The sequence below is a fragment of the Podarcis filfolensis genome (assembly GCF_964270895.1).
Source record: "Podarcis filfolensis genome assembly, chromosome: 16".
Lineage (NCBI taxonomy): Eukaryota > Metazoa > Chordata > Lepidosauria > Squamata > Lacertidae > Podarcis > Podarcis filfolensis.
In genome coordinates, this window is record NC_139620.1 from 23809555 (window position 1) to 23822543 (window position 12989).

The window sequence follows — 12989 nt, forward strand, 5'->3', positions numbered from 1 at the left end:
GTCTAGGTTTGTTGTTGCTTTTCTCCCAAGGAGCAGGCATCTTTTAATTTCGTGGCTGCTGTCACCATCTGCAGTGATCATGGAGTCCAAGAAAGTAAAATCTCTCACTGCCTCCATTTCTTCCCCTTCTATTTGCCAGGAGGTGATGGGCCCAGCGGCCATGATCTTCGTTTTTTTGATGTTGAGTATCAGACCATATTTTGCGCTCTCCTCTTTCGCCCTCATTAAAAGGTTCTTTAATTCCTCCTCACTTTCTGCCATCAAGGTTGTGTCATCTGCATATCTGAGGTTGTTGATATTTCTTCCGGCAATCTTAATTCCGGCTTGGGATTCATCCAGCCCAGCCTTTCGCATGATGAATTCTGCATATAAGTTAAATAAGCAGGGAGACAATATACAGCCTTGTCGTACTCCTTTCCCAATTTTGAACCAATCAGTTGTTCCATATCCAGTTCTATGAAGAGCTTTTCTGCTGGATTAGGCCAATGGGGACCCACTGAGTTCAGCATCCTCTTCCATTTAGGTTTGCACAATTAAAATGAATTCAAGCGCTCCGTCGCCCTAGCGCAACAAATCACTTTACAAAAAGAAACAGGTGGGTGCTTCTGTCATTAAATGTGGAATGAATGAACGATTGAAGGAAAGATGTGCAAACACAGCAAATCAGGATAAATGCTCATTGTCTTTTTTTTTTTTTTTTTGTATGCCGCCTTTCCACACTTCAAATCATACTCAAGGCAACTGACAACATGAAAAAATACGTAACTGCAGCCTAACAAAAGTAGTCATAAACAATAAATAAAACATCCAAAAAGTACACAGCCAAATGGAAAAAATTCCACAGAAATCATAATAAAGATACAAAATATAATACCAGTAACAGCAACAAAACCCCTAAGCAATACTCCACTATATTCACCCCACAAACCAATCAGAAAAAATGCTCACTGCAGACCAGATATAGTCTAACCTCCACGTAAGCTTCGTGCAACAAATCAGTACGAATGCTCAATACGGTAGGTTGCCTGGAAGAGCCCTCGTTTCTCTCATGGAGGCTGCGCATGATGCAGTGGGAGAAAACCAGTGTGGTTAGGATCTGGGAGACCAGGGTTCAAATCCCCCTCAGCCATGAAGTTCCCTGGGTGACCTTGACCCAGTAACTCAGCCTGAGAGGATAAAATGGGTTTTGGGGGAGAATTCGCATACTCCACCTTGAGCTCCTTGGCAGAAAGGAATGCAAGAAACAAGCAAACAAATCTTTAGTGTCATGGTGGCTAGATTCATGATAAGGGCTTGTAGACTGGCTTTGATCACACAGTGAGGCTGTTGTTGCATTTGAAACAAAAACGCAACTTCATAACAACCGCAGCTTGGATTCCTTTGTTGTGCATTTGGTGGCGTCACTGCCACAGAAGCTGGGGAGCGCTGGAGCCTCTTCCCTCCTTGGCTCTTTGTCCTTTTCTGTCTTCTTGTAAACATAAAGTGTCCTCAGCTGCTGCTTCTTCTGTCTGCCGCCCTTCCCTTCTAGAGGGGCAGAGGTTTGGCCTTGGCGCTGCAAACTGTAACGTGAGCGTCATGGCAGCCCAGCTGTTTGCCTGTGCCCTTGTGCCAGCCGCCGTCCCTGGCCACCTCAAGCCTGACTAATTGGCCTTCTTGACAACCTTTTCAAGGTTGGCTTTTTCATTCCGTCTTCCTTCCTTCATGGGAGCAGAGGCCAGCACTGGGTGCCTGCCTTTTCCCCCTCTCCACCTCTGAAGTCATCTCACCTTCTGTCTTTAATTACTTCTGAACACAGAGCATCTGCCTCTGTGTCCTCTGGGCACAGGGATGGATTTGACTGTGAGATTGGTTTGTACTGTTTGCAGCACATAGACACATATGCACATGCTCTTCCCAGCGTGCATATGCACACACTCAGTACCTTGTGGTGATTCTCTGTTTCCTGCAGTTACGAAAAGTAGGCACTTCCCAATCTGCTCTCAAGGGGAAGGCTTAATAATAATAATAATAATAATAATAATAATAATAATAAATTTATACCCCGCCCATCTGGCTGGGCTTCCCCGGCCACTCTGGGCGGCTTCCAACAAAATATTAAAAACACCAAACATCAAAAACTTCCCTAAACAGGGCTGCCTTTAGATGTCTTTTAAAAGTCTGGTAGTTGTTGTTCTCTTTGACATCTGGTGGGAGGGCGTTCCACAGGGCGGGTGCCACTACCAAGAAGGCCCTCTGCCTGGTTCTCTATAACTTGGCTTCTCGCAGTGAGGGAACTGCCAGAAGGCCCTTGGCACTGGACCTCAGTGTCCGGGTAGAACGATGGGGGTGGAGACGCTCCTTCAGATATACTGGACTGAGGCCATATAGGGCCTTAAAGGTCAGCACCAACACTTTGAATTGCGCTCCGAAATGTACTGTTAGTTAAAACTGTGGGCCTCGCTCCAACAGGAAGCAGCAATGGACACCACCATAGATGACTTTAAAAGAGAATTGGACAAATTCGTGGAGGAGAGGGTCATTGATGGTTCTGTTCTGCCCCTATGGTCAGAGGTGCCAATGCTTCTGGATCCCAGTTGCTGGAAACCAGAGGAGAGGAGAGTTGCTCTTGTGCTCGGATCCTGCTTGAATGTTTCCCACAGGCATCTGGTTGGCCACCGTGAAAACATTTTGCTACTGGCGCAGGTCCAATTGCATTGAGGTTTCTGGGCGCCAAGTTGGCAACCACAGACCTTAGTTCACAGTTCACAGGTCTTTTCCATTTCCACTGTGTGTGTTTCTCCTCCTTGCATTCTGAGACAAGCGAATTCTTCTAAGAGCAAGCTACAGCCAAGCAATTTAGTTGAGATCACAGAATCGTAGCATCGGAAGGGGTCTGTAACCTAGATTTAAGGTGCACCTAGCTTATGTATCTTGAGTTTCCAGCCCTGAGTGTTAGTTCACTTGTTTTGGGGGGAAAGGTTACTGTAATTGGCAAAATGTGTGACTGAATTGTTAAATATATTAATGTTGATGACGTACATGATTCATTTTTTATATATATTTTCCAACCTTGGAAGAAGAAAAAAATGAGCCTAGACGTTCCATTGTGGCGACCACAACCTCAGTTTAAGGTACCACTTGGCAAATTGCTTACACATCTGAGTTTCTTACACCGAAAGTTAATTCTCGACCGCTGAGCCATAGCTCTAACCCAATTGCTTCTGCATGAGCAGATTTCTGCAGATGATGTTGGTGGGTGTCTGCACTCTGTCTGCAGCTGGCGAGGCAGTTTCTTCAGTTGTTGGCAAACTGTTTAATTGCTGGGACCTTAATTAGTTTACCCTGAGATGTCCGTCTTCTCCTCAGCTCAAAAAAAAAGCAAAAAAAAAAGAGCATGGTTTGAGCTCCTTCTGCTTCTCAATTCAGTCCATAAATGGATTTTTGAAATAGATGCATCAGAGATGCGCACACACACACACACACACACACGCCTTACTCATTTGGATAATGTGCTAATTCTATCAGTGTGTGTATTCCGGAAAGCAAAAAGGCATAAGTGACTGCCTTGCAGCTGATGATATTTCCAGATGGGTCCTTGATCCTGGGAAAAAAAACAACTACCTGCCTCTGGTCTGAATGCTGTGACATTTCGGACACATGTTCCATGCACCCTCCAGCCCAGCCTGCCCTATGCTAATAAAGGCTAAAGCCACACAAGCTTGCAGCAGCTGGTGCTGTTAGCTGAGCTTCCATAAGTAAAGGATGGAGAACCTTTCTCAGTCCCAGGGCCGCATTCCTTTCTGGGCAGGTCTCCGAGGGCCGCATGTCAGTAATTGGCAGGGTCGGAAGCAAAAGTTGGTGGAGCAATGAATGGAAATTCCAGTTTTCTACAGTGGTCTTATTTCTACACACACCTCTCTCTATCCTCCATCCCAGCGTTCAAAATTAGCCGGGCGCATTTTGCACCTGACTTTCGTTCACTTGCAACCGAGTAAAGATGCTTTTGCCTAGTAATAATAATAATAATAATAATTTATTATTTATACCCCACCCATCTGGCTGAGTTTCCCCAGCCACTGTAGGCAGCTTCCAATCAAGTGTTAAAAACAATACAGCATTAAATATTAAAAACTTCCCTAAACAGGGCTGCCTTCGGATGTTTTTTAAAAAGAAGATAGCTGCTTATTTCCTTCACATCCTTCACAACGCCCCGTTCACAGGGCGGGCGCTACTATCGAGAAAGCCCTCTGCCTGGTTCCCTGTAACCTCACTTCTCGCAGTGAGGGAACCACCAGGAGGCCCTCGGCTCTGGACCTCAGTGTCTGGGCTGAACGACGGGGGTGGAGACGCTCCTTCAGGTATACAGGACCGAGGCCATTTAGGGCTTTAAAAGTCAGAACCAACACTTTGAATTGTGCTCAGAAATGTACTGGGAGCCAATGCAGATCTCTCAGGACCGGTGTTATGTGGTCCCGGCGGCCACATCTCCACCATCTGGGGATCATTGGATCTGGACTGTTTTCACACACTTATACCCCATCCTGTAGAATTCTATCAGTCATATTTTATCCGCACAATCAGAATGAATTTCTGGATCCAGATTGCTTTTTCTGAGCAGCCTGAGCAGGAGCAGTCACTATTAAGAAAAAGAGGTCGGAATAGGCCAATAGATATGTCGACTGTCCCTGGATCAAATGACTTTTCTTCTTTAAGTTCTCCAAGCTCTTGACCTAGCTCAAGGTTGTCTTCTGAATTAGCCAGATGTTTAACTGATAATCAATCACAGTCTGGCCATCTTTTGAACAATAAGACTTTGGATCCACCTTGCCCCCAGGTGGAAACTAGACATTCCATTTTGGTGACTGCAGCCTTGGTTGAAGGACCCATTTGGCGCCTAACTTATTTATGAGTTTCTAACACTGCTGCAAGCAAGAAACTTTTCCAAAGTTCAAGGATATATTCCAGCCAGGCAAAAGCACCCAGGGAGGGTGCAAAGCAGGGATGTGGCCCTTGGGAGTCCCGAGGGCCGAATAACAGGAATTGGAGGCCACATTTTGGAGGCCCTGGGTTGATCTTTTTCACCTCTGCGTTGGCACTTAAAGATGTTATTGTCCACATTTCCTGATTCCCTTTTGGGGTTCTGCTGTGTTGTTTCGCTGTTGTTAAATCCAGGACTTTTCAGCTTGTTTCCGCAACCCTTGAGCGAGACGAGAACCAGTAGTCCCTTCTGGAACAATAAGCTGAACATCAGTCTAACTAAGCCAGTTCTGCCTTGAAAGCACTTGAATGTGTATTTCCAGACTAGGGGAGGAATTCAGTTTCATCAGTGGAAGCATTTCTGTTTTTTTTTTTTTTTGAGAAATATTTATTAAGATTTTACAAAAACAAATATACAAAAACACATAATAAAAGAAACAAAAAAATAAGAATAAACACACAGAAAAAATAAGAAAAATCAAAAACAATTCTTTTTCATAACTTAAAACTCATTTGCTTGTTTCTTTGACCTCCTCACACCTCCCCTTCTTGTATTCCCATTTAAATAATCAAATCAGCAAATCCTTACACTCTTTCATTTATCTTATCTCTATAACTTAACATTTTATAACTCAGTATTTTCATCCATTATCAATTCATTTTTGCATATTCTTATTAACTTTGTTGCTAATACCACTTATTTCCAATCCAACATCGTTTTAATTATGTTTTTACCTATTTATACCCTTTTTCCATATTCTTAAAGCATTACAGCTGGAAACCACTTAATTTCTATCCGACATCATTCTAACATTCATTAATTTTACAGTATTTCTGTAGATAGTCTTTAAATTTCTTCCAATCCTCTTCCACCGACTCTTCTCCCTGGTCTCGGATTCTGCCAGTCATTTCTGCCAATCCCATATAGTCCATCACCTTCATCTGCCATTCTTCCAGCATCAGTGGAAGCATTTCTGCTGGCCAGATGGAACAATCCGCCTCCTTGCCTCCCAGAGTGCTGTTCTGGGGGTTCCCCTGGCTCCCCAGAGAGGATTTGGGGATGCCCTGTTGCACCAGCAGGAGCTTTCGCGTTGACATCTGCTTGCCTACTGGGCTGGTTGAATCCGGGCCTTGCAGTTTTAAAAGTCAGGCCGGGCATCGGAGACAGGTGGAATCACAGAAACATAGCGCTGGGAGGGACCACGAGGGTCGTGCAGCCCAACCCCCCTTCCAAAGCAGGAATCTTTTTGCCCAACGTGGGGCTCAAACCCACAACCCCCCAGAGTAACAGCCTCATGCTCTACCAGCTGAGCTATCCTTTCTTCTGGCGGATACAGGGGGGCTGCCATTACCAAGGGGTTGCAGTACTCCATAGTGCAGTAGACCCCTTCCTAAAGCAGGGCTTGAAGTCCGCTCCTCTTGGATCGGAGCTTGAAAGCAAGCCGCGCCCCAAAGGAAGAAAACAGGCCACATGACAACATGTCAGGTGATGGACAGGTGGGGCCCACTGGAGGGGGGGGGACCTAGGATCTAGCCTGCTGAGTGGAAGAGATTCCCCGCCCTGTCTTAGAGAATAAAGCTGTGGACAGCTACCAGCCACCGTGGCTGTGCTTTCATGGTCAGAGGCAATGCTTCTGAGTACCAGTTGCTGGAAACTGCAGGAGGGGAGAGGGCTCTTATGCTCGGATCCTGCTAATGGGCTTTCCATTGGGGCATTTGGTTGGCCACTGTGAGAGCAGGATGCTGGACTAGATGGGCCATTGGGGCAGGTGCTGCTTCCTCTGGTCTGATTCAGTCTACAATGTAGATGTTGACAGTAGTCCGTTGTCCTAAACACAATTACTTAGAAGTAAGTTCCCTTGAAAACCAATGGGGCTTTCTTTTCCAAGCCATGTGTTTCTGGATTTACAGTTGCTGGAGAGAAGGAATAAAATAAAATAAAATCTCTGCACAGAGGGGAATCGTTCAGGAGAAAATCAGTGTGTTCTCTGGGCTGTGACTTTTCCGAACCTAAGGACAGTCAGAGATTTGGCGCCTTGTGCAAACAGAGGTCTTGCTTCACTTCTCGCTGCACAAACCATCGCTCTGTTTTCGTTGCAGTCCGGCCGGTAACCATGGAAACCATTTTGTCTTCCCCTCCCTCCTTTTCCCTCTTTTGCCGTTCCCCTCTACAGATGACTCTGGTGATGAGGAGCCAGCCTCGCAGTCTGACAAGAGCGAACTGCACGGCACTCTGAAAAGCCTCTCGAGTAAGCTGGAGGATCTCAGCACTTGCAACGACCTCATCGCCAAGCATGGGGCAGCTCTCCAGAGGTCCCTGAGTGAGCTGGAGAACCTCAAGCTGCCCGCCGAGAGTGGGGAGAAGATCAAGGCGGTCAACGAGAGAGCCACCCTCTTCAGGATCACCTCCAATGCTATGATAAATGTAAGTGGAGCACAGGTCCTGGCTGTAGTGGCTGGTGGCAGGTGCGCAACGTCTCTCCTACCTAACACAGGATTTCTGCAAGGCAGGCAGTGGTAGCAGTAGGCAGGTAAGTGTCATAGGAACCTGCAAGCATGGACATGCTCACAAGACGCCTTCTGCAGCCTGGACATGTAAATTTTAATTCTCTTCCACTTCGAGCTCTCAGAAGATCTCAGCCTTGAATATGAAACGCCAGGATTCCAATCCCCGATTTGCCGTGTTTTTCATTTGAGTAGTCTAGGTTTACCTGTGAAAAGTGAAGCCTTGAGCACATCTTGAGTTGTCTCTTCTATCGAAGTCCCTGCTAGTGTTTGATACAGTTCAAGGTCAGGTGTATTGCTGTGGTTTGCTGTTTGCAAGACTAGGTTGCGAGGGTCTGGTTTAATATTAGTATGGCTTTATTTTTATTTTTTTAATCTGTTTCGTTTCTGTGTGCTGCCCTGGGATCCTGTGGACGAAGGGTGGAATGAATAAATCAAAAAAGGTGTCCACACAATCTATAGTAATAGCTGAAAGAGCATATGAGATACGCTGGCAAATTGCACTGTTTGTTAAAAGTACCAGAAGACTGGTGAATTTTTGACTTTGTGGTGCTAAATTTTCTAAGGGCTCTTAAGCTAAATGTTGTTTATTTGAGAATGTCAGTTCCTTCCTTGGTCTTCCTTGCCTGTTGCTACCAGTTAGACATGCCTAAGAGGACTGGGCCCTGGCTGACGTAGGGGTTGTTGCTGGGGGACAACGTTTATTACAGAATAAGATTTAGTGTCTTTGCCGTTACTTGGATTGTGTTTCTGTACTTCTGTTACTAGGCCTTCGTATCAGTTATTAGCGGATTGTTTAACCTTACTGTATTTTTTATTCATATGAAAAATCTGCTTGGGCTATTGATATTTGTATGGCTTTCTTTGCTAACTTGCTAGCCGTCGCAAAAAAAAATTTTTTCTTGAAATGCTGCTGTAGTTCATTACGTAAACTTTCCTGGCAATGTTGTGAGCAGCTTTGAACTTGGTTTAACCATGAGACAGAGGAGGGGAAATGAACCGCTGAGGATACCAATTTGCTGGAGACTTCAAATTGCAGGTTCAAGCTGGGATACCAACATCCCATACCTCAATCTTCCTGGTTCTGATCTGGAAGGGGCCATCATGTACCACTGCCAGCTGTAAAAAAAACCAACCCACCAAGATCTGTTGTGGGGCGACTAATTGCCATGGGAATTGCTAGGGCAGCGGTAACCAACATGGTGCCCTCCAACCCCAGCAAGCATGGCCAGTTGTCAGGAATGATGGGACTTGTAGTCCAATGCATCTGGAGAGGCCACCACGTGGACCGTCCCTGCACTAGGGCAGGCACCCCCAAACTCGGCCCTCCAGATGTTTTGGAACTACAGTTCCGATCATCCCTAGCTAACAGGACCAGTGGTCAGGGATGATGGGAATTGTAGTCCCAAAACATCTGGAGGGCCAAGTTTGGGGGTGCCTGCATTAGGTGTCTCTGCACCAGTCTCCCCACCACCACTTTCTCCCCTGCGGTGGTGGAGAGTCGAATCTTGCTGACGCTTGGACCTGATCATTTCTTACGTGGGTTTGCTGACTCACAGCAACATTGGGAATTGCTTTATGCAGAGTCATTGGTCCATCTAGCTCACTGTCGCCCGAGTTGACTCTCTAGGGCAGTGGTTCTCAACCTGTGGGTCCCCAGGTGTTGTTGGACTACAACTCCCATCATCCCTGAGCTCTGGCCTTGCTAGCTAGGGGAGATGGGAGTTGTAGTTCAACAGCATCTGGGGACCCACAGGTTGAGAAAGGCTGCTCTAGGATTTCAGATAGGGGTTTCTCCCAGCCCTTACCTGGAGATGCTTGGGGATTGCACCTGTGACCTTCTGCATGCAAGGCAGATGCTTTGCCACTGAGCTTTGACCCCCACCTCTTCATTGGAGGCTGTGGAAAAAGTCAGACCGATGGTCCATCTAGCTCAGTATTGTCTATATTGATTGGAAGTGGCTCTCCAGGGTTTGAGACAAGGGACTTGCCCTACCTGGAGATGCCACAATCTGTGACCTGCATGCAAAGCAGAGGCCCCGGCACTGAGATACAGCCCTCCTTTTGCCTTGTGCTTGTCTCTAACCTCCTTCGCCCTACTGTTCTCCTTGCCTTCTTATTCCTTTCCATGCCTCAATGCTTTCCTCGCAAATCAGAACCGATTCAGCCGGCCTTTTTTTGCTTCCAATTAGCAGAATTGGTACTGGGGCTTTGAAGGGCTGGAGTTCAGCTGAAATGTCAATACTTTCTTCTTCTGCTCACACCCCAGTTTTAAAAAAAGAAAGAGGAACAAAGAGTTTTCTTCCTCCGAAAGGCATGTCAGAGATGTGAGTGGGCTGGCTTGGTCTATTTGGGATGGGCTAGTTTTGCTTCGATCGACTTGGGAGACCATGCCCACGTTCAGAGGCTGGCGCTGCAAGGGAGAAGAGGCTTCTTAACTCTAAAACAGACTTGCTGTGAGTGGGGTTGTGTGTGTGAGAAGGGGGAGGGAGATGTGCGTCTCTGTGTGTTTCATTAATGCAAAGTCCTCTGTGCTTTATTCCCGCCCTGCGTTCGTGATCCAATTATGCAAATACCACAAAGAAGAGATTTGAAAAATCGGAAGTAAAAAGGGTCATGCATCCTGAGATAAATCAGCTGTAATTTCTGGATCAAGTTTGTAAGCGAGAGCAGAATTTGGATCGCTTTATTCCACCCCCACCGAAAACGATGGCCAGGGCAGCTCAGCTTTGTACATGGACTTCATTTGTGAGGCATGTAGCAAACTTCTAATGCCAGGCTGGGCAGATTTCATGTTTACAGGATCAACTCTGTTGGTTGTTTTTTATTTTTTTTAAAAAACCCCACTACTAACCAAAGGCTAGTGCAAAATAGATATACTTAGAATTAAATTCTTTCTAAACCCAGGAATATTCCCAAAACAGAGAGCTATAAAAAAACCACAATCCACTCCTGTTTACTCCAAACTTTCTTCATTTCAGCAGAATAAAAATCAGGGTGGGGGAGTCATTTTTGTCACTGCTATTGTTAAACATTTCGGAGTCAGCAGTCTTTGCCGAAGCTACTGCAAATCATTCAGAGATCTGCCTGCAGGTCCAGACCTGTCTTCTTTCCCTCCTATGACTTAATTAGGATAATCTTGATTAGAAAACGCAAATGTAGTTAGGCCGTTGGCAGATGCATCCCAGATCTTTGTGTATGCTGCAGCAATCTTGTAAAAAACAATGTGTTGCGATGTCTGTCCACTAATCCATCACAGCGGTAGCGAAGTAGCTCATGTTAATTGGTTAGCTGTGTAAAAGTCTTGATGCTTCTCTGAGCATCAAACACCCAAAGCGCTGTGGTAGATTTAAAATAAAAACAAAACCCTACCTGGTTTTCAGAAATTGGAATATATAAAGCCTCTCTTCTCACCTGCCTTTCCATGTCTCTCTACCTATCAGCCATGCCCAGTTATTCCAGTTTCCCAAAGCTACTGATTTTGTAATGGAATTCTTTCCAGAAGAATCAGCGCTGTTCCCTTTCGGAGTGACGTACTCAGTGTTTTTTGCCACCTGCTTCATCCTGAGAAAGGGCCTATTCTCTCACAGATGTCAACGCATAAAATCCTGGCATATTTATTTTATTCCTTTATTTCTAATATCTTTATGCTCCCTACCAGGGTGACACTCCCCCCCCCCCCCGGAAGGTGGCTCAACATAACATGATTAAAAATGCAATATTATTCTTTTTATTTATTCATTTATGTACTGCCAACTCATATAAGATAAATCTATCTATCTCAATGTGGCGTACAGAATCTCAATTAAAACCAAAACGGCATAAAGACAAAGCATAATAAATTGAAGACGTAGAAAAATGGGTCATCTTACAAGAAGGTTATAAAAACAAATAAATCATTTTCAGCAGGCTCTCTGAGAGGCTTGCATACAACCAAACTTATGACAAAAAGATGGTGCAGTTTAAAACTGTAATCTAACACACATTACAGAACAGCATAACAGATTGCTAAAACAGTGATAGCACCCATTTTAACAATGAAGACACATTTTTAAATGTCAAGGGTCAAAGAGCAGCTGTGAAGCACTATACTGTCTGGAGTTTTATACCTTTTCACTGTAAAGTTTGCTCTAGAGTGGATCTACACACGGGAATAAGCCGCTATAAATAAGTCAGAAATTAAATCGTTAAAAAAAATGCCTTGGAAAATCAGTTAGATTTTTTTTTGCTCTCTGCCGCCATCTGGTGCTGGATGTTTATAATACATGCATAATGATTTTTCTTGTGAGGTTTTTCTTCCCCATACTCCTTTCCAGTTTTCAGTTGCAGCTTCTCAAAACTTTGGTTGCACAGAGATTGCCATGATGTTTATATAAAAGAAATAGACTCAGTCATTTAACTTTGGAGCAACATTAATGGGGGGGGGGGGGGAGGGAGGCAGCGCAACTCTTGGCCAATGCAGAGGTTCCCTACTTCTAGAGCACAAAATAGTGATCGAAATGGAATCATTGTAATCTTCATAAACATACTTGGGATTACGGTATAAATCAGGGTTTCTCAGACTTCTGAGTTGATTGACCCCTTGATGAGCTCATAAAGTTGTCACTGACCCCATTCTAAATTCTTGAGAATGTAAATGACATAAAAGTCAAGAAATATGAACACGTGATCAACTTTTATGAATCATCACTTACCTTTACTAGGAATCACAACATGTCAAAAATTAATATATACACGAAGCAAAAGTGCACCTGTATACCCTCCTTTTTTAAAAGCAAAAAAGCAGCATGGTCTGGGAATGCTGCGATCTTGCGGAATTGCCTTATTAAATACAGGGGTTCCTCATTGGCAATGGGGGAAAGTGCGCTCTACATGCCCGTGTTCTTTATTTTTGAGGCTTTTTTGCACTATACCTTGTAAACTACCTTTCCACCCTTAAGAGAAAAAGAAGAAGAAGAAGAAGAGTTTGGATTTGATATCCCTGAAGGAGTCTCAAAGCGGCTAACATTCTCCTTTCCCTTCCTCCCCCACAACAAACACCCTGTGAGGTGAGTGGGGCTGAGAGACTTCAGAGAAGTGTGACTGGCCCAAGGTCACCCAGCAGCTGCATGTGGAGGAGCGGGGAATTGAACCCGGTTCACCAGATTACAAGTCCACTGCTCTGAACCACTACACCACACTGGCTCAGAGCCTTTCCTCACCCCCTTTCAGCCCCATAGTCTTTATTCACAGTCCCATCAACCTCCCCGGGGGTCATCACCAGCCGCTTTGGGAAACCCTGGTCTAAATTAAGCAGAAGAAGTTAAGTGCTACTGAACCGAGCCCAAGAGCTGCAGAGGAGAAGCAGGAGCCGCCGAGATGGAAATAAGTGGCAATCTGGTGCAGAGGTGGCGTGGGAAGTGTTTGCCAATACAGAGGAACCGATGTAAAGGGTAAATTACACAGAGGATTCCAAGGAGCCCAGAAAAATCCCTTTGGGTGGCTTCGTAGGCAGAAGGCATGCGGAGACGTCGCTGGATCATGGCAGA

The 12989-nt window shown here is 45.2% G+C and overlaps 1 protein-coding gene across 9 annotated transcripts in view; it reads left to right on the forward strand.

Moving 5' to 3' along the window:
• Window positions 1-12989, forward strand: part of OSBP2 (oxysterol binding protein 2) — a gene marked incomplete at its 5' end in the record, with an annotated part of 151444 nt that overhangs the window by 81173 nt on the left and 57282 nt on the right. For all 9 annotated transcript variants that reach the window (XM_083589990.1, XM_083589992.1, XM_083589993.1 and 6 more), the window contains one exon: window positions 7131-7381. In XM_083589990.1, coding sequence (XP_083446116.1) covers window positions 7131-7381 — 251 coding nt within the window. The remainder of the gene's footprint in view (window positions 1-7130; window positions 7382-12989) is intronic.